Source organism: Xenopus tropicalis, chromosome 6 (genome assembly GCF_000004195.4).
Source record: "Xenopus tropicalis strain Nigerian chromosome 6, UCB_Xtro_10.0, whole genome shotgun sequence".
In the NCBI taxonomy this organism is placed as follows: domain Eukaryota; kingdom Metazoa; phylum Chordata; class Amphibia; order Anura; family Pipidae; genus Xenopus; species Xenopus tropicalis.
In genome coordinates, this window is record NC_030682.2 from 146,646,775 (window position 1) to 146,669,457 (window position 22,683).

Below are 22,683 nucleotides of genomic sequence, written 5' to 3' on the forward strand. Positions count from 1 at the left end.
GGGTCACTGACCCCGGCAGCTAAAAACCTATTGCTTTGTGGGGCTCCAGTTTTATTGTTACTTTTCATTCCTTTTCTTTCTATTTAGGCCCTCTCCCATTTATATTCTGGTCTGTCATGTCAACTGCTTGGTTGCTATGGTAAACAAGACCCCAGCAACCAGATAGCTGCTGAAATTCAAACCGGGAGAGCTGCTGAAGAAAAAGCTAAATAACTAAAAATCCACAAATAAAAAATAAAAACCATTGCAAATTGTCTCAGAATATCAATGCCGACATCATACTAAAAGTTAATTTAAACAGCCCCTTTCATTACAGCTCCCTTTCCCTGGGGAAATCTCTACTAAAATATGATATTAAGGTAGGAATGCCCCAAATTATATTATACTTTAATCAGAAACTGCCCTACATTACTCCAAAACAAATTTTAATCCAACAATAATATTTAACAGTTCTTTTACTCTAGCACCGTCACTGAGAACACAGAACCCCCAAACCTTTCCTTTTTATAAAATATAGAAACTCGGTTCTATCAATTTACTGTGCATCAAATCTGAGTAAACTGCAAAAAAAACAAAAAAAGGGAATCGGATCCTTGTAACTGTTTGGATGGAAGAAATGAATCTTATCTGCCGGCTGCAGAAAGAGAGGAGTCCGAAGAGTTAACTGTTGGGGCAGCCAATGGGCTTTGCCGGGAGATTGTGACCTTGAATAAAGCCAAACATTTTGCATGATAAATGCGCTTTGCAATGCGGCGGAAGGACGAGGCCCGGGTCTCTCACGCTGCGCAAACAAACTGACTCTCTCCTGAGCAAACAAATCACCGCCACTTGAATACAATCACAAAGTGAATGGATCCGCTTTCTGCGGAACATGGGGGAGAGGAGCAAGGGAAATGCCCTGCTATATCATTATATAAATATTATAGGTTGTTATTATTAAGATTACAGTCTGGGCTGGGCATCTGTAGTATTCTTACACAGTGTAGTATCCTTACTACAACACAAAGTTATAAGAGAAACATACCCTTCTCTGATGTCAAATATAATGTGTAATCCTACACTGCACATTTATCAAAGTATTTATCATAGTATTTTTTTCTAATTTAACTGTGCGTATTTTCTGCGTTTTTTCCCCGTTTACGAACGTTCAGATATGAAAATTTTGTGACTTTCGGATCGCCAATACGATATTATCGTGACAATTACGGGTTTTTTGTAAGCATTTTCGTGACATTTCAGATCAGAAATTATCGTATCTAATCCAAATTTTACCCATTTTGGGACTCAAACTCCCCCTTAGGCTCATGAGGCGACTAATCTTTCCAAAATTCCTTCTCCTGCATCAGTTTTTTGAAGTCGCACACAGTTGCCTGCATGAGAAAACTTTGCACGAATTCAAAAAGCTGAAGAGACAAGTATACTTGGCCTTTCCACCAGTGAGTCCTATTATTGCCCCGGTGGAGAGGCATTTTGGGGCGGTTAGTTGCCCACGATAGCGGATATCTATCACAGGCGATTAAATCTCTCCATAGGACATCAGCCTTAAGGTGGCCATACACAGGCTGATTTTAGCTGCCAATATCAGGCCTTTAGACCAATTTGGCAGCTTATCTGCCCGTGTATGGGCACGAATGATCAGCCTCCCGACCTACAACTGGCCTGAAAACGGGCAGATCTCGATCAGGCAGGTCTAATTTTTCCATCAGATCGTGGACGGCATCAGCTCGTTGATGTGGTCCCTAAACCAGTGGCGCCTATACCCGCTGTTTTAATTAGCCCAATATTGCCCACCTATAGGTGGGCATATCGGGAGAAGATCTGCTTGCTTGGTGACCTTGCCAAGTGAGCGGATCTTCCCGTGTATGGCCAGCTTTAGATTGTAAGATCCATGGGGCAGGGACTCCTTTCTTGTCTCTTTGACACTTAGATCTTTAATTAATAACTTTATTTGGTATTTATTATTGCAATGACTCCTGTTTGTTCTATGAATTTATATATATTTATATATATATATATATATATATCACTCTGTGTTTGACCCCGTTTTTGGATTTATCAGGGGAGTTGTTTGCCGCACTCTAACTTTGAAAAAGGCTATGGAGACAGCTGAAACGTTAGTCTCACGTGTGATATATAGATATATATATATATATATATATATATACATACACATACACACAGAACAGATGCTTGCCTTTATCTGACTGGCTAAATCATTTTCCCATCAGTGAGGCCGCAGATTAAATTTTAAAAAAAAAAAGTGTTTTACGAAGAATAAAACTCACCCACTATTATAAGAAGAAATACTAAAACTGAATAATCACTTTTCTAAATTGTAAATAACAAACTGCGAGGGAGCAACAAACACACAGGCAGTTTGATTCCGACAGGAATACATTTTAGCCAAATGTAAATATATTTTCTATCACTTAAAATAGTTCTGCACTGACCCTGGGATAAAAATGTTACATTTCCTCCTTTCCACCATCTGACGCCATTGAAGTTCTAAATAAATAAAAATATGAATGCCACAGCCCAAGGACAATACGGTCCGACATACAAAAAACATGGGAAAGGAGTGCAAAAGCTGCATTATTTATGCTAGGAATGTGAGGATCCTTGGTAATAACATTGGAGACAGGGCTGGAATGCCACACTGTATCAGCAGGGACAAGCAATCTGTAGCCCTCTAGATAAGCCAACCTTCAGCTGTGGGTAGGGTGCTGGGAGTTCCAGTCCAACAACATCGGAAGGGTGAAAGAATGTCTTTCCCTGCAGTATTAAGGCAATTAAGGACTACCTCAAATGCAAACTCCATATTCCACAGCCAATGGCTAGCTGAGCATGCTGGGAAGGGTAGTTCACAACACCTGGATTTGTGAATGGGGCAAAAAAATAAAGGAAAAGTACTGAATAATTTTGATGGGGTGAATTTGAAGTGCCTGAACATCATTACATTAATGCTGAATCATCAGATAGGGGTAAAGAGTTCCTTTTAACTACATATCTGATGATTCAGCCCTTAATGTTAGTAGAGCTTATGCAGAGTTAGTTACTTAGCAATTAGAGCTAGGGTGGAGTATTTGGGGGGAGGGTTAAACGTTTTACTGAATGAATTTAAAGCTTAAAGTTCAGGTTTTGGGGATTCTAGAGATTCAGTTTCTGGATAATAGAGATAGAGGATTTGGGGAGGTTTCTCACTGGGATTTCGGGTTAGTGTATTAGTATCAGGAAGGACAAATTAGGGCTTTGCTGGGAAGGAATAATGATGGGGGTTTAACCAAACCAATAACTGCTAACCCTAAAAGAGGTGACCGGCATTAGTACCTACCTGCTGATAAAAGAAATTCAGGGTGGGTTTGTCTTCTGTGAACTGATTCAGAAATCCTTTCGGCAGATATCGAATTCTAAGCTCGTACCTGTAAATAAGCAAAGCACAATAAGTCACAACCCTATAATGGTACAGCTGCAAACTAAATATGATGACATTACTAGTAAATTACCCTTGGGGCTCTCCAGCTACTACTGAACTATAACTCAATACACACCCTGTCTTCTTGTTTCCACCTCCAGCCTGGGTGGGTGTGTGGGAATCAGACCCCACTCAGCTGGGGTAAGTAATTGTCCCAATCAGAGCCTGACAGTGCCCCCTGGTCCAATGTAAATGTGGTACTCATAGTGGGGCCTTCAGACTGGCAGAAGGGGCAGAGTGGGGCACCAAGGGTAGAATTAAAAGGGTAATAAACTTCATAACTGTGCAATGCCAACACTGAATTTTTAATATTTTCTTAGCTGTTGGCTGATGATTCATTTATTTCATTGTTTGTTTTATTATTAACTTTATGTGTAAGCTCTTGTGAGCAGGCCCCCTGATCCTATAATAATTCAGTAACCCTTAATGTAAAATTATTTTAAGACCCCCCCCCATTTACTATAAATGAATGTAATAACTTGCTATATAAATAAATGATGATGTGCATTACACATTATACAAATCTATAATGCTACATAGTGAATAAAAAGATACCGACAAGCACGGAACGCGCCAAGCAAGCGACCTCTTCGGGTTATTGGAATCACTAAAGGCTTCGGAGCTCACACCGGAAGGCTTTGGTAAATAAGTGCTATAGAACCTAAACAGCCTAATCCTGAAAGGCTGGAACATTAGGGGGGAGAGAAGGATTTGTATTTCAGGGACGTCGCTGCTGAAATATTACGTCTGTGTGACCCAGAGGGCAAAGATTGTGGAACCAGCGGGCACCGGCTGATAAGCAAGTCCCCATTGATCTGAGAGAATGCTAATGCCCCGAGCAGCATGTAAGCGCTTGCCTGGGAGAGAACAGATTTCTGCCACTAAATATGTATAAATACACAGATCGCAGATAAAGAAGAACACTGAGCACTCGGCAATAACTGAAGCAAATACTGTGGAAATAGGTTGAGTGAGATAAGGAGACGACGGAGGACAACGGAGATGCTGTAGCACACAGTAAGGAGATGCAGTGCTAGTTATACCTAAAATTACCAATCTACAAATCATACTGAAAGATAATAAACACATTCCTTCCCACCCCCATCCCTTGCATCAGCTCACATCTTGAGTTTAAGAGTAAAGGTGCCCATACATGGGCAGATTTCAGCTGCCGATTCGGGTCCTTCAGATCGATTCGGCAGCTTATCTGCCTGTGTATGGCCCACCCTGACGGGCCTACCTGACTGAGATCTGACCTAAAATTGGGCAAGTCTCAAACGGGGAGGTATGATTTTCCTGTCAGGTTGGAAACTGCATTGGCTCGTGAATGTAATCCTTGGTCCAACAGCCCATATACCCGATGTTTTTAATTCGATCGTTTGGTCCTAGGGAGACAATATTAATTCTTGGTCAGGGGCAACATCTTAAGGTGGCCATACACGTTAAAATCTGCTCACTTGGCGAGGTCGCCAAGAGAGTGGATCTTCTCCTGATATCCCCCACCAACGGGTGGGCAATAATGGGCGAATTCAGGTTAATTAGGTTGTTTGGCCCTGGAAGCAGAATGACTGTAATAGGCACAGTTGGTTCGGGGACCGCATCAGTGAGCCAATGCGGTCCCCGATCCGACTACATTTTTTAACCTGCCCAATCGATATCTGCCCGATTTCATGCCAGAGTGGTCGGGCAGGCCCGTCGTTAGTGCCCACACATGGGTCGATAAGCTGCTGAATCAGTCTAAGGGACCAATATCGGCAGCTAGAATCGGCCCGTGTATGGCTGAAAAACCTATTTGCAGCACTAGTGTTCCCAGCACCGAGTTACAATTGGAACTTGCCCAGTAGAAGCTCTATAAACGGGCAGCCAGCCATGTATTGAGGGATCCTCTCCATTTAATCTCTGGAAAAGGTTCAATGCACCCTGCACTGAAAAACATCAGCAAGGGTTGCCACCTTTTCATTTCTGAATAAAATACCAGACTGCCCATCCATTAGAGTTCCTGCCTACTAATGACATTGGCAGCAGGTAGACTGGTAAAATACCATCCAGTCAGCAACCCAAGAGGGAGGGGGAGAAGATGCTTTCATGGAATATATATAAGTCTCAATAGGTACATAAATCATCCCTGCTAATGACTTAATGGCCTGCATGATCCTGACATTAGGGTTTCTACTGCATCTTCCTGCTGCCTCCTCATCCTGTACAAGTAAGTATCCTGCGTGCTGCCTGGCTAAATGGCTTTCCATGTACTAAAATCTTAATAACATAAAAGCTAACATGCTGGATTGGATGGATGGATTGAAACGTTAGAAAGGGAAAAGGAAAAATGGCTTTAAAGGACAAGGAAACGTCTAATCTCTAATGGTGCCGTTTTGTTAGGCATCCCGCTTGACTAAAATCACTTACATCTATCCATCCCCCAGGTTTCCCCTGACAGGAGCATGTACAGAACAGTTTATTTGGAAAAATTACTAAAAAGCGACCCTGCTCACCGGGGGGGGGGGGGGGATGTTCAAGGAATACCTGGGAGAAGGGAGAGAAATGGCCGTGCTGTACTGGAAAGTAACACTGTATATATAGCTTTATATCTATATATTGCATAAACAGCTCATTTTATTTTACTGATATATACAGTGGCTTGCAAAAGTATTCTGCCCCCTTGAACTTTTCCACATTTTGTCACATTACAGCCACAAACTTGAATCAATTTTATTGGAATTCCACGTGAGAGACCAATACAAAGTGGTGTACACGTGAGAAGTGGAACAAAAATCATACATGATTCCAAACATTTTTTACAAATAAATAGCTGCAAAGTGGGGTGTGCGTAATTATTCAGCCCCCTGAGTCAATACTTTGTAGAACCACCTTTTGCTGCAATTCCAGCTGCCAGGCTTTAGGGTATGTCTCTACCAGCTTTGCCCATCTACAGACTGAAATCCTTGCTCATTCTTCTTTGCAAAACAGCTCCAGCTCAGTCAGATTAGATGGACAGCGTTTGGGAACAGCAGTTTTCAGATCTTGCCACAGATTCTCCATTGGATTTAGATCTGGACTGTGACTGGGCCAGTCTAACACATGGATATGTTTGGGTTTAAACCATTCCATTGTTGCCCTGGCTTTATGTTTAGGGTCGTTGTCCTGCTGGAAGGTGAACCTCCGCCCCAGTCTCAAGTCTTTTGCAGACTCCAAGAGGTTTTCTTCCAAGATTGCCCTGTATTTGGCTCCATCCATCTTCCCATCAACTCTGACCAGCTCCCCTGTCCCTGCTGAAGAGAAGCCCCCCCAGAGCATGATGCTGCCCCCCCATATGTGACAGTGGGGATGGTGGGTTCAGAGTGATGTGCAGTGTTAGATTTCCGCCACACATAGCGTTTTGCATTTTGGCCAAAAAAGTTCCATTTTGGTCTCATCTGACCAGAGCACCTTCTTCCACATGTTTGCTGTGTCCCCCACATGGCTTGTAACAAACTGCAAACGGGACTTCTTATGGTTTTCTGTTAACAATGGCTTTCTTCTTGCCACTCTTCCATAAAGGCCAACTTTGTGCAGTGCACGACTAATAGTTGTCCTATGGACAGATTCCCCCCCCTGAGCTGTAGATCTCTGCCGCTCCCCCAGAGTCACCATGGGCCTCTTGGCTGCATTTCTGATCAGCGCTCTCCTTGTTCGGCCTGTGAGTTTAGGGGGACGGCCGTGCCTTGGTAGGGTTACAGTTGTGCCATACTCCTTCCATTTCTAAATGATCGGTGGAACAGTGCTCCGTGGGATGTTCAAGGCTTTGGAAATCTTTTTGTAGCCTAAGCCTGCTTTAAATTTCTCAATAACTTTATCCCTGACCTGTCTGGTGTGTTCTTTGGACTTCATGGTGTTGTTGCTCCCAATATTCTCTTAGACAACCTCTGAGGCCGTCACAGAGCAGCTGTATGTGTACGGACATTAGATTACACACAGGTGCACTCTATTTAGTCATTAGCACTCATCAGGCAATGTCTATGGGCAACTGACTGCACTCAGACCAAAGGGGGCTGAATAATTACGCACACCCCACTTTGCAGTTATTTATTTGTAAAAAATGTTTGGAATCATGTATGATTTTCCTTCCACTTCTCACGTGTACACCACTTTGTATTGGTCTTTCACGTGGAATTCCAATAAAATTGATTCATGTTTGTGGCTGTAATGTGACAAAATGTGGAAAAGTTCAAGGGGGCCGAATACTTTTGCAAGCCACTGTATATATTCCAGTTTGGGGAGATTCTTTAAAAGGCCACTTAACATAATATAAACTGTCTGTTGGTTACGTATTCATTCTGGGGGTTTAGCTTTCCTTTAAAATAACAGTAGCCCTCTACTGGGGTAGAATATCAGCAATTTTAGTAACAAGGCTATTCTGCCTCCTTTTTTGGCCACATCCCCCATCTATAGATATATAAAGACTGTTTCAATGAACAATATTCATTGTTAGTAAAAGACTGAAGAGAAGAAAAGGAAACTTACTTCCATTCTTCCGGCGGATGGGACTGTTCATATTTCTCTCTAACATGTGACACCCCCATGTCCGGGTGCAACCAGTGAACCTCCTCTGAGTGCAAGTGACTGAGCCTGAGCCCGAAGGAAGCCACGTTCTTTACTTTGTGACTGTCAACAATCTTCTGGATGATTCCCTGCAAGACACAATACAGTTTCAGCCTGAGATTCATTCAGAGATAAAGAATTTGAAAAAAGGACCAATAAATGAACACACTGAGACAACTGAGAAGGAAGAAAGATGCAAATGTTCACAACGAGCAGCCGATCAGCAGAACAATGGGAAGGGAGCAAGATAGCAGATCCCAGTAGGTATCAGAATAGCACTCAATAGTAAGAAATCCAAGTCCGGCTTGGGACTCCTCCAGTTACATGGGAGTAGGAGAAACAATAGGTTAGCTGAAAGCAGTTCTAATGGGTAGCGCTGGCTGAAAGCTCAGACTCAGGCACAATGCACTGAGATGGCGCCTACACACCAATGTTACAGCTACAAATCCATTTGTTGGGTCAAGAATAAAGGGTTAAATTGGCAGAGGGAATTATTTGCTGTGTAAAAGTGTCATTTAGAAATAAAAACTACCCCATAGAAATCATGACAGCATCCCATTAAAATCATAATGGAGGATGGAAGGAAAATGTTGTGGAGATGAGCGAGAAGCAGGGGCTGTAAATGGAGGAGAAGCATAAGAGCCAGCTAATTGCAGCGTCTGGCAATGCCACATTGTACTGAGGAAGGAAAATACTGACCCTGACATCTGTTGCGTCCCCGTGTCGGATATTGCTAGACCATGTCGTTGGTTCATTGTTGCTTTCAAAGTAGTGGAAGACCCTTAAGACTCTTTCGATGGCTCCTGGAGAGCGCTCCATGCCTGTGCTTAGGCGGGACTTGGCGTTTGTGCTCGGAGTGTGGTTTAGGTTTGGGTCCAGGTAAGCCGCAGCCATAGCCTTGCCGGATGCTAGGTGTCTGTCATATTCTACAAGAGAAGAGAAGACAATTTATATCAGACAGATACGGGAATACCTATTGTATGCAGGATATTTTTGATCGCTGTGTTCTGGTGGGAAATAATGGCCCTTACCCACCCATAATCCCCTCCATTAGACCTGCATAGTGAACGCTCTGCATATGGAAGATCAGGCAAGTGCAAGTGAATGCTGATTTTTTTTTTTATATTAAAATATCCATACCTGATAGAAAAGGTATTTTAAAATCTCAGCTGTCAATCATATATTGCCGGCCCCTTAGAGGCGGGGCAGACGTTTACTTTCACTTTCCATTCTGCATTTCCTAGATGTCACTACTCTCCGTTCATTTCCCCTTCCTTCAGTCTAATAGTGTAGCACCCAGTGCATCAGGTCCCCCATTCTGGCACATACCCAAGATATTGGCATGATACTGGCATAATTTATACAGTGTAATTAAACTTTATTTTGCTTCACAAACACAATAGAAAATTATTACAAATACATTTCTTAGGGTAACAGTTCCCCTTTAAGGAAAATGACTGAATACCCCCAGGAACACACTGACAGGAAATAAAGTGCAATGCGAGTGGCCACGTGAGAGATAAAAGCTGTGTATAGGAATAAATACAGACAGTGATACATGTATTTACTTCTATAAATGCTTTTCCTTATGTTATGGGGGGGGGGGGTTATTTTACAGAGGGATGAGGAGTCAGTCAAGGACACAGTAACTATTCATACAATACAGATTAGGGGCGCCCTCCCCCCCTCTCAAGTTACATTATGGCTCAGAAAAATGAGGGGGAAAAAAATGGAAATTCCCATTCATACAATCTATAGGGGCAGCTGTACACGTGCGGATATACACAGGCCCCAAACAGATATTCTCTAGCCTGTGTGTGTCTGGGCAGCAAATGCTTTATTGGTTTTTGGGGCAACGGTCAAAGGTAAAAGGTAAAATAATGCAACTAAATTGTAGATAATAAAGAATAAAATGGATTCCCATATGTGTTTAATTCACTATAGTGGTTTTATATTTACCTTTAGATTGACTTTCAGTACAATGTACACAGGTGCTATCCAAAACATGGCCATACAATATAAGATCTGCTCCTCATCAAACAAGCAATCGTCCCCCAATATGCCCACCTTGGGTGATATTGTGCTAATGTGATTATTTGGCCCTAGGGCCACACAACCGCATTGCAATGAAGGGGATATAAGCAGTCAGAGCGAGGACCCCATCAATGCCGTTAAAGCCAATGCAGTCCTTGGTCTGATGGGAAAAATCAAGCCTGTCTGATTTTCGGCTAGATATCGGTTGGAGGGCCCCATACACAGGCAGATAAGCAGCTTAAATCTGCCTGTGTATGGTCACCTTAAGACAATTTTCAATTGGCCTACATTTTACATTATTGGTTGATTTTGAACTATTTAGCACGTGGCTAAGCAGCTCTCCAGTTTGAAATTTCAGCAGCTACCTGGTTGCTAGAGTCCAGTTTACCTAGCAACTAAGCAGTACTTAGAAAAATGAGTAATAACATTTAACAATAACAATAAAATTGTAGCCTCACAAAGCAACAGTATTCTTGGCTGCCGGGGTCAGTGACCCCCCATTTAAAAACTGAAGAGGAAGGCAAATAATTAAAAATTAAACATAAAGACCAATTGAAATGTTGATAAGAATATGCCATTCAATATCATACTAAATGTTGAAGGTGAACCACTTACGTAGCCAGAAAAAAAAACAAATTCATGGTTTAAAAAGTACATTTTAGGAAATCTTTCAAAATTATAAACAGGAAAGCAAGTGGAAAAGCTCATTCTACATTGGGTTCTGTTAGAAATGATGTGAGGTTAAACTTCCCCTTTAATCAGCTTCATTCCATGTGAGCCATGTGAACGGAATAATTGAAATCAGCGCTATTTGCCTCGTGCCGAGGGCACACAACCCCCCCCCCCCCCGCCCTAACAAAATCATCTTGACAAGTGCAAGACTAAACACCACGCGCCCCGCTCCAACACCGAATTGTAATTACGCCGCCGCAGCCGCCGCGGATCCCATTTTCCACTTCAGGAACCTTTGCATAAATTCAGGCTTCATTAATGCGAGGGCTGTGAAATAAAGCCGAACGCGGCAATAAATCCTTAATATTTGCATCTCGGGCTGCGGAATGAAGCCAAACGCCGCCATAAGTCCTTAATATTTGCGCCTTGGGCTGCGCTTCCACTCGGCCCGACACTCGCGGGGATTACGGATCTAATTGAAAAGCCGTCTGCATTGACAAAATCACTTTTAATCTGTGTGTATTTATTAAACCCACGGGTGCTGCATCAACTTTAGGCAAATAAGCAGAATGGGGCCTGCTGATAGGCTGTAATATCAACTACAGCTCCCAGCATGCTCGGCTAACAACTCAGGGATACCCTAGTAAGCGTTCCTGATAGGGATGCACGGAATTCAGGATTCGGTTCCATGGTCCTGGCCGAAAGGAGAAGGAAAGGTACAAACTCAGTCACTTTATCAGAAAGGTCTTTGTAAATACAGCCATAAGCACTCACAAAGAGAGTCCTCTGTCAAAAGAAAAACAGGATTTCTTGTCTCCTTTTTGTAAACATGTTCTTCTGTATCAGACTTCCTCTCCTTTAGGACTCCTTCAGGTTTGGGGCTTGAGTCTGCTCAGTTCTCTCCCCTCTCCTGCTCCCCCCTCCTATAAGAATGCATTGGAACTCACTCCCCCCTCCCTTAGGAATGTGTGATCTGAGCTTCCAACTACTTTAACTGCAACAGGAAGCTATCAAGACCAAGCTAAAATGGCAGCTGTTATTAGAGGGAGCTTCTAGGGCTCTTTACTCCGGTATAGTAAAGCTTTCTGCTGAATAAATATAGGGTTCTAGGTGGCACTAATATGGCAAATCTATTGGCAGTAAAACATGCCTTTTCACCACATAAACATAGAAGTTAAAAATGTTTAACTTTTTCCGCATTCTATACCTTTCGTGAAGGATTCAGGGTTGGGCGAATCCCAAAATAGTGGATTCGGTGCATCCCTGGCCTTCCCTGTATAAATAGGGGTGGGGCAATGGGAGGTGCTTAATACATTTTCCGTACAGAAAGCGATGCTTTGGTCAAAGCCATAAGCAATATGCTAGCACCCACTTGTAAGAGTTCATGAAAACATCCAGAAAAAGGGTAGTTTCTGTGCACACAATTAGTTTCACCCCCTATTATCCATATATAAGGAGATAAATAAGCTTCAGAGCTCATTTAATAACAGAAGAGCTGACCATGGCCTATAAAGATGTGAATGAAACCCCTGTAGGAAAGAGAAACCCCCCTGGGCTCCTAGCAGCACAGACTGACCTTACGGAACCTTTATATGGGGCCAGGGACAGATCCCAGGGGGCCGGAGCTATTTGCAGAGCAGCTGTTGTTCCCGATATCACATATCAGCTCCTATTAACCCCCCTAAGGGGAAATGTGCCAAAATAAGCCTGTGTCAAGCATGGCAGGCAGAATACCGGGCAATCGGCAGCATATGTGGGTTTCCTTTATAGACCCCCAATTAATGGTGGTACTGGACGTTTCTCCCCTGGTACAAATAGAGTGGCCCCACAACATTAGTGAGACAGTGGAGAGACCTGGGTAGTCTGGCACAGAATGGGCTCTATATATTTTTGCCTTCACTGTTTTAGTTATACCATGTGACGCACAGAAACAGCATGATGGGTAAGTGGGTGGGGCCTGTATATGAGATGCTCCTTATATTCTGACCTTCAGCATCTCTGTGCATTGCCAGTGCCACTAAGGGAATCTTCAAATTTTCTCAAATACATCAACCCATTCTCTTTAAAGATTGCAAGCTCTTTTGGGCAGGACCCTCCATCTCTTGTTTCAGTTGCTTTGTATGTTATTTGTATCATAGGCCTCAGGTTTTGGAAGTTGCGGTTAATGGAGGCAGAGGGGTGGGCAGCTCGGGCGGGAGAGGGACAACACGGGTGGGCTTCAGGGGGGCTCTCTTTGACCACAGAAAGTGGGCGTGGCCAAAAATTTCCGCTACACGTGCCACAAATCCTCCCTCTCCTGCCACCCCCCTAACCAAAAACATCTTCTGCTCCCCTAATTTGTGTGCAATTCTGTATGTATAAACCCTCTTATTGTACAGCACTGTGGAATATGCTGGCGCTTTATCAATACACATTAATAATAATAATAATACTGGTTAAAATAAAGCTAAAAGGCTGCAGAAATCCTCCGTTTTATTGCCCGACAGATGTTTATTGGAAGCTTAAGAAGCCCTTATCGCATACGGACATCGTTCGTGACACATGAAACTGGAGTGGAAGTCAGTGGCTGCGGCGCCGCTTGCTGGGAGTTTGCCCGGAGATTCGCCCACAGGTTTATTTTAGAAACAATATGAATACATTCTAAAAACTAAAATACTGCCAAAAGAATAAAACGGACAGAAAATGCAGGTTTTGTGCTGGCAAGTCGGAAATACAGACTCTAAGGAACTGCTTATGATTAAAGGGGAAATACACCCTATGGAGTGAATAGCAACGGCTGGCAACAGGCTGGTCTTAGCCCAAAAACAAATATTTAAGTGTTTTCAACCCAGTACCTGTCTGTCAACGCTCGTGACAGGTGGTTGCCATTAAAGTCTATAGGAGACAGTCTGGCCAACAGGTGCCTCTCTCTAACAGAATCCAGTAACACCTGGTACCCTTGGGCCTAAAGGCAAAACTTCTCTATAACACAGAATATCCACCCCAGGAATATGTGAGGAGAGGATATATCTAACGAGCCACCAACCCTAGTGGTACATTGTATTTATCAGCCTATGTACAAAGTCAAGAAGTTGAGGCACAGAAATGAATGGTCATACTGTACTGACTAAAGGAAAGGCAATATGGCAGCTCCCACCCATATGTGCCAATACCAATGCAGAGAAAGGGATGTTATGGGCCACAGAGGGACACTTGCCCACCCAGTGATCCTTTAAACACAAGGTTCACAAGGGTTGACAAACATTTAACCAATCACAGCATTACGGTGGCCGTATATGTCAAGATCTGCTTGTTTGGTGAGGAGACCTTCTCCCAATATGCCCAATATCAGGCTAATTCATTGTGGCCCTAGGGCCAAACAATTAAAATAGAATGACAAGTATAGGAGCCATTGGACCAAAGTCCCCAATCCAACAGGATAATCAAACATGCCCCATATCTACAACCAATCGACAGACTCAAACCCAGATAACTATATAGCACTCATTCCAACTGTATGCCCCCAAACTAAGCCCCTAAGCTCCTGCCCCCCTAGAAATCACCTCCTGCACCGCAAGGGTTAAAACTTCTAAAGGTAGCGGCATTTTGTATTCTGTGCATTGGATCTTGATGTATGCAGCTATGATAGTACCCTTAGCCGGGCAGCAGTGCTGCAGGATGCCCTCCCCTAGGCCCCTGTAACTCACTGCTCACAAAGGTGTCGCCCCCGTAACTGCCCCAGGCCGGTTCTGCCGTATCACAATGTGTATCACAATGCTGTGTTGTGACTTGCGTTAAGGCAATCCTACACTGTTCCCACGGTTCTCTCTGGCACGGCGTCACTTGCCATAAATAAGCCTTTGTCCTACCGGCAAATAACGAAATACTCCGTGGCACGAGACTGGGTCCATTGTGCTGCTTGGTCATTTGGTGCTGAATTCCCATTATTACTGGCACTTACAGGCTTATTGCCCTCCCTCAGTCTTTTTAAAACTAAACTTAAAGACTCCCTATTGGAGCACTCACCCAGCACCTGATCTGGGAACTGGCACTTATATTGTAGTGTCACCCACTGTGACCTACAGCACTTATATTGTAGTGTCACCCACTGTGACCTACAGCACTTACATTTGCCTATTTGTGTCTGTTAGTTACCCCTCCCATATAGATTGTAAGCTCTACGGGGCAGGGACCTCCATCCTCTTGTGTCTTTGACTCTTAACTTATTGCAACTGTATTTATCTGTATTTATTGTTATACTTGTATTTATCTATATAACCCGTTTGTATTAATGTATTCTACTGTGCAGCGCTGCGTACATAAGTAGCACTTTATAAATAAAGATATACACACATACAGTAAGGAATTATGAGGGGCTGCTATTAGTCAGGGTTATTGCCCTACAGTAGGGAACTATGGGGGGCTGCTATCAGTCAGGGTTATTGCCCTACAGTAGGGAACTATGGGGGGCTGCTATCAGTCAGGGTTATTGCCCTACAGGAGGGAACTATGGGGGGCTGCTATCAGTTAGGGTTATTGCCCTACAGTAGGGAACTATGGGGGGGGTGTTAGTTCATCTAGCCTGCCTGGCATTGGAACGGTTCTGGGACCCCCAGGTGTTACAGAGTCAGCCATAGGAAACAAACCTGCGGAAACTCAGGTGCTAGAATTTACACTATATACCATCAGCCCATTAGAGACTATGTTAACTACACAGCACATTTTGGTACATATACATACATACACAGAGCAGGACGGCATTACTTTTACAAACAGCTGTGCCACGCTCCACTTTCCATGGCCGTTTGGTTTATGGAGCAGATCCGGAGTTAATTACACAGCCTGAGACTCTGCATTTACACGGCTATCGGCTCAATGCAAATAAATTTAAGAGGAGCCAAATCTATGGCGAGGATTACTCCTCTAATCTACTGCCGGCTCCTAAATCCCACTGCCATCTGGGAGATTTCAACTCGTTTTCACATATATCATATATATGAGCTGAAAAACAGCATGGAGACCAATCGCTGATAAATCCCCGTCTCACACAGCTAGATTGCTTTGCCCATTTATTAATTCTAAAGAGAAGTCTTCTTTATTTTTTACTGATCAAAATGGCTTCATTACACTAAAGGTCGTCAAACAAGCGGATTCTCCCGATATGGGCACCTACGGGTGATATTGGACCCTAGGGCCAACTGACTGAATTAAAATAGCGGGTACATGGGCCTCCGGAGCGAGAATTGCATCAATGAGCCAATGCAGTCCCCGACCCAATGGGTAAATCAAACCTGCCCAATTGAGATCTAGCCTGTTGGGGGTGCCCATACACGGGCAGATAAGCGGCTGAATCGATCTGAAGGATCAGAATCACCAGCTAAAATCTGCCTGTGTATGGCCAGCTCTATGGACAGCATCTCACCAACCTCTTCACTCCTTTTTAAGGCAAGGCATAAAGGGTCTGAGCACCAGAGGAGCCAGTATGGGGGGGAAATAACATAGAAAAGAGCAGGGGACACACTGTGTAATAACTGTAATTCTGGGAGTTGTAGTCCAGCAACTCCAGGAGTGGCAATCTATGCACGTTCCTGATTTGGGATTCCACCGCCTCCTCTAAATCCAGGCGTTTGCAGAAGAAGCTGGAGGGCAGAAGCTCGGTGCCGGAAGGGTTGATTAAAAATTTAGTGTTGCGGCATTTGCTTTGCAGGGAGGCGCTGTACCAACGGGAGTGTACATCAGCTCTACGCACATTTAGGGCCCCCTGCACTTGCTACAGACGAGGCTATTCAGGCACTGATCAGGTTCCCAATATCATAATTCATTATATTCACAAGTCCTTGAATATTACTTGCATAATTAAGACAAATCTTCTGAAGAAACCCATAAGAATGCACAGGGACTTGGCTGCAGCTACGGAACAGTTGTACCATATTGCACAAAGGCACAACACAGCGGGTATTTGCCAACAAACACAACCAGGAGGCAAATGTGCAGACAAACATTGTAGCCGGGACTCTGACAGTGCCAAATAATCAGCCAAAAGGTTTCACTGGGCTGGAACTTGCCCCAGTAGCAGCAATGCTGTAGGCAATACACCAGCAATGAGCCATAAAGGAACGCTGGTATTTGTTGGTGCTTCAGGTATGGGATCTGTTATCAAGAAAGCTCCAAATTACGGGAAAGCCATTTCCCCCAGACTTAATTTTAATCAAAAAATTCAAAATTTTGAAATGGATTTCCTTTTTCTCTGTAATATTAAAACTTTGTACCTTGTACATCATGTTTACAAAAAAGGAGACAAGAAATCCATGGACCTTTCTGATAAAGCTTTACTTCTCCTTTAAATTGGCCCTTGCCAGAGGTATTTAGATGAAAGGGGGATGTAGATGAACAATAACAACCTAACAAACTGTGTATGACAAAAGAAAGGGTGCCAGTGGTTCTTCCAACAGAATAGCCCTACTCAGGGAATATAAACACCACTACTTATCCTCGGTGGAGCACGTGACTGCTCTTTCTCACTAGCCCCGATTCTCTTACACACCTGGGATGTAGGAGTTGGATTTCCCTAAGTGATCCTCATTTATAAGGGTCCCCGAATTTCGGCTTCTCTAAGGCTTGGGTTATTTTAGGGCTCAGCTTGATACTGGCACACTCTGCTTACAGGCACCAGAGTTTATCCACCTCTGGTGCATTATTTTCCTTCTCCTCCTTTTTCTAACTCTTTCCAGCTTTCAAATGGAGGTCACTGACCCCAACTGCAAAAACATTATTGCTTTGTGAGGCTCTTATTAAAACCACTGCCTGGTTGCTAGGGTGATTTGGAGAGAGGCAACCAGATAGCTGCTGAAACTCCAAAATGGAGAGCAGCTGATCAAAAAGCTAAATAACTCGATAATAAAAAATGAAGGCCAATTGCAAAATGTCTCAGAATAGCGCTCTCATACTAAAAGTTAAACTGAAGGTGAAAGTTTAGTATTCCTGGGCCGACAAGGGGGACTTGCCTCCCACAGGGCATAGGTAACAGAACCGGGACGTTCTGAGCCAGCAGAGGAAGTTAAACCCCTACAATTGGAAAGTTGCAGAGCATTTTTAGGTAAAATGTTTCTTTTGGGTTTACACCCTTTTTAAAAATAGTTTCCAAGGAAAATAGCAAGGCTAAAAGAAGAAAACTGTGGATTATTTCCCCATTTCCCTGACAGTCGGCTCATGTTTAACACTCAGGTCGGGGAGAGGCAGGATACAATGGCAGAGAATGATCAAAATAGAAATAAATGGAAACATCCGTTAGTGAAGCGGCTCAGATTGTTTCCAGTTCCAAGGTAATAAATGATGATACTTAAGTAAAGTTCATCTGGACAGTGTGGCCCCCAGGGACATTATTCCTGGTTACAGATATTCTGACTGGGAACGTTAGATTATTGGAACATCTCCTTACAGAATGATGGCAGTGATCACAGGAAAAAAAAAAGCATTTATCTTTCTGCTATAAAAAGAAGAGATAAATCCAATATATGGCATGGCTTAGTATTGCCGAGCAGTTCTGAGGCTGAAGAAAAGCAAATTCTGGCCGATTAAGACAATTAAGAAGCCTCCGCGGGGAGCGGGGAACATTTCCTCAGGAAGCAGAGGATTCATTAGACTTTCAGAAGGAGCGGCTCTTTTGGGGCCCGGCCTAGTTCTGTTCTGAGAAGTTTAACCTCACTTTACTGATGCAGAAATCTATCCAGGTCACAGAGCAAGACATACGAGCGATCTGCAAAGGGAAAGTGCTCCCAACCAGCAAGTGTGGGCATTGCCTGGGCATCCTATGGGTACTAACAGCCCCACCGAGCATTCTAAGGGGCAAAATAAAAGCACGGGTGTAACATACATGCAGCGATGCCCCCAGGTCAGACTGAAACCCTCTAATCTGCGTGAGTGCCCCACAGCAAGAGTCTGCAGACTGGGGGGCTAAAGGAGAACTAAAGCTCAACAAAGACTTGCTACACTTTTTATTTTGTGCTTCTGTACAAGCCGAAGACCCCACAACCTTTTAAGAGGGAAGATCTGGGCCAATTTTTGTTCAATATATACATATATGTTCAATGGATTGATTATAGTCAAATGAACAAGTCATACAATGAAGTCTATAGAGTCCTTCTCCTCCATAAAAACCCACAACCATCCTACGGCCTCCCACTTGGAGAGCCCTGCTATATAGTTTATATAAATTAAAGAACATTTACAATACAAGGTTTATTTAATTCAGAGTCACATTACATCGTAGACTGGAAATCAGTGCAGTCTGCATCAGAATGGATTAATAATCAGCATTACAAGCTTTATCCCCCATTGGTTTCTGGGTACAAACGTTGGGACGAGGGAGGTGTTTCACCCCTACGCCAGTGCCATATGTCATTTGTGCTGGAGAAGGCAGAATCCCAATCAGTCTGGCTGACACCTTACAAGTGCTGCAATGGCTGCAGGGGGAGCGCGATGTGATGTACGAGTATCTGTCTAACAGCACAAACCTACAGAATTCTGAGAAAGTAAAAAAAACATCTTTCCAAGAGAAACCAATTGGCTGCCGTAGGCACAGCTCTCGAAATGTTTAGTGCTTTAAAAGTTATTAGTAAATGTAATTGCTATTGAAAGCAGCATTTGCTGAACTCTTGGTTGTTACAATGTTGCAAAGATCAGTCTCCCCCAGCGAGACAGGTCTGTCAGGCTGCAGCCTTGTGTTACATTGTTTCAGTCAGAGCCCCCAGGGTAGAGAATAGAAAGGGACTGGAAAACACTGCTTCTAATAACAATTATATACACAAATACATCAAAAACTATTACACATTTGCAATGAATGTATATTGCTTAGAATTAGGTTTTCTTTTATTAGGCAAAAATGTATATTTTAGGTTGACTTGTTCTTTAATGGCACTTTAAACAGAAATATCATTCTTACTGGTTCACAAACCTGTCTGAAAAAACAAGTTAAGAGAGGAACAAGGTATAGAAATGGGCCCTTATGATCCCCAATGAGAGTCCCCAAAGGTACCCACGTCATGTCCTCCTCCGTGCACCTACAAAGTGTGCTAGCGAGATGTTACATGGAAGGAACACAATGATGAGGCAGAACACTAGAACCGCAAGAATAACTTTAGGGCCTATGCGAGGGCCTAGTTGGGTCTTGGCAACACACTGGGAATAAAACCGTTTAGGAACAGAGAAAGGAACTACAGGCATGGGACCTGTTATACAGAAACCCCTTATCCAGAAAGTTCTAAATTACAGAAAAAACTTCTTAATCAAATAATTCACATTTTTAAATATTTCCTTTTCCGGTTATAAAATGGCAGTAGCTTGTACTTGATCCCAACTAAGTCTATAATATTATTATTATTTGTAACATTTATTTATAAAGCGCCAACATATTCCACAGCGCTGTACAATAAGACAAGAATGTATATTGGTTGGCCAGGAGCCTTAACTTGAAATTCAGTATTATAACCAACCAACCTCAAGCCCAGATGGGTGAAGTCTTTCATGGAATAAGCAAGGTCTTCGGGCAATTGGGTGCAGGGTTACCTCAGTCCCGAGTCCCAATTAGCCAATAATAAGGACCCAGCACAGAATGCCCCTAACGGCCTACCCATGCAGAACCCAGAAGGCCAAGTGAGTTTCTAATGGTGGCCCCTGAGGGACAATGTTTGCTAATTTATTGAGAAATACATTATGATATCATCGGAATCATTATTCTCTCCTTTTTTTTAACAAATATCAGATGCTTCTGGTGTAAAACCTTGTGCCAAAGCCACAAATCCTTAGAGTGAAGTGATTAATTGGATTGGCACTTGCTGTCACTTTACATTCTTTGACATTATTACAGGCCAATGCTATAAATCTGCTCTTCCCACACTCCCACCAATAAACAAAAGGGAGTGCTTCGCTGGTGTGAATAAGCCGCGTGTCACGCTATTAAATTCAGGAGCCAGAGGAAGGGGCCAATGTGGAAAATGACTAGTGAGCCACCAGACACGTATTTTATTCTAAGCACCCCACATCCTTCTGTAACCTCTGCTTTGTCCTGGGCATTTCACTCTAGTCTATGAGTTCTGGAATGAAATCAGCCCCCTATGTTTGCACCCATAAAGCCCATGCTAAATCGAAGGCTCAGTACATAAAGACTGGGTGCCAGTGTTATACAGATACATACCCCAGGGTACCCCAATCTGCCCCACTGCTGTGTAGTTAGACAACTACCTCTTCCCTAGGTGCAAAGTCATAACTTACAAGCTCTTATTACATACAGCCCTAATCAATAGATTATATAAATCACATCTATAATCTAATAACCCCCTTTGCCATTTCTGCCTTCGCATCGGCAAAAGGCCTGAAACCAAATGGATTAATGAGCTAATTACAAACGGAGGCCATAATGGTTTAAATGCAGCATCATCTTAATATACTCTCATTTTTATGACAAATTACACAGATGAAGTGAAGACAGAGAATGATCTTGCGCTGCTTAATGGCTTTGCATTTCCAGGGGTCACCTCCGGGCTGCCGGGGAGTCATTATCCATGGTGGGGGTTAATGTCCATAGCATCTCTATGCGCTGGGCTGCAATTAGCCATTATAGCGTGAAGGAAAGCTAATTTTTAGGGTGAATAAAAAAGATTACTGCCACAACAGCTTCATGTTTAAGAGGATAGATGTTCTCTTCCTTAGGTGGGGGCAAAATCACCACTGAAGCCACTTTTGCATTGATAACCCAATAGCAATGGCTCGGAGAGGATATGGCTGAACCAATGGGAACAAGGCTTCTTTGGGCGCATACAACAAAAGGTTCATAATAGATCGCCATTTTGTACCAAGGTCTGGAATGAAAACTTAATCAACAAAGTTTTTATTATGTAAAGTGGCCTATTAAAGAATCTCCCCAAACTGGAATATATATATCAGTAAATATTGCCCTTTTACACCCTTTCCCTTGAGCCGCCATTTAGTGATGGGCTGTGTGCCCCCTCAGAGATCAGCAGACAGGAAGTGATCCAGCTCTAACTGTAACAGGAAGTAGTGTGGGAGCAAAAGGCAGAACTCTGCCCATTCATTGGCTGATGGGGCCTAGCATGTTTGTGTGCACTGTGACTCCTATGATCCCAGGGGGCGGCCCTTAGTACTTAAAATGGCAGTTTCCTATTTAGGATTACCCAATGGCACATACTGCTAAACAAGTATATTTGTATAAAAATGGTTTATCTCGATGAAGCAGGGTTTTACATATGAGCTGTTTATGCTACAGTATATATATTTATAAAGACCTACATTGTTTGAGGGTATAGTTTTCCTTTAAGGAGGGATCATTACTATCCTGCGCCATATAATACTGTCTGATCAGCTCGGGACCCTGGAGCTGTTAGTCTAACAATGGAACCCCCAGCCCCGTTACACTCAAACCCATCTGTGAGGGTTTCCAGACATCAGTTCATGCAAAGGAACCAGCATTCTTCTCGATTCTGTATTCAACACTTGTATAATTATAGCCTGGGACTCACTGCGCAATTATGGGTGAAGCGTGCAATTATGTGTTACATTATCATGTATCCTGCCAAAACAGACTTTTATTGTGCCATGTCACAATGGTTCCGGGTGTAATTTGCATGGTGCTGCCCTACTTCTCCAGACAAACAGGTGTTTATCTGTGAATGCGCCCTGGGCTAGAAGTATCGCATATACGTTTGCTTGTAAACAAACGGAGAGTTCTAACAGCACATTTACCAGCTGAGTATTATATCCCCAGGGCCGCCATCAGAAATCACGGGGCCCCTCACAACTAAATTTTCTAGGCCCTCCCACGCCCCCAATGGCCCCTCCCCCAGTGACCCCTCCCATCAATACAAAGTACACACAGACATTGGTAGCCAGGGCCCCCTAAAACATTGGTAGCCAGGGCCCCCCTAAAACATTGT

General features: G+C 43.3%; 1 protein-coding gene across 13 annotated transcripts in view; it reads right to left on the reverse strand.

Moving 5' to 3' along the window:
- The window catches only part of ptk2 (protein tyrosine kinase 2), a 151,163-nt gene that overhangs the window by 66,801 nt on the left and 61,679 nt on the right, over positions 1 to 22,683 (reverse strand). For all 13 annotated transcript variants that reach the window (XM_004915026.4, XM_031904112.1, XM_004915034.4 and 10 more), the window contains 3 exons: positions 8,750 to 8,976; positions 7,973 to 8,139; positions 3,332 to 3,419 (listed from right to left, as the gene is read on the reverse strand). In XM_004915026.4, the coding sequence (XP_004915083.1) occupies positions 3,332 to 3,419; positions 7,973 to 8,139; positions 8,750 to 8,976 (482 nt within the window). The remainder of the gene's footprint in view (positions 1 to 3,331; positions 3,420 to 7,972; positions 8,140 to 8,749; positions 8,977 to 22,683) is intronic.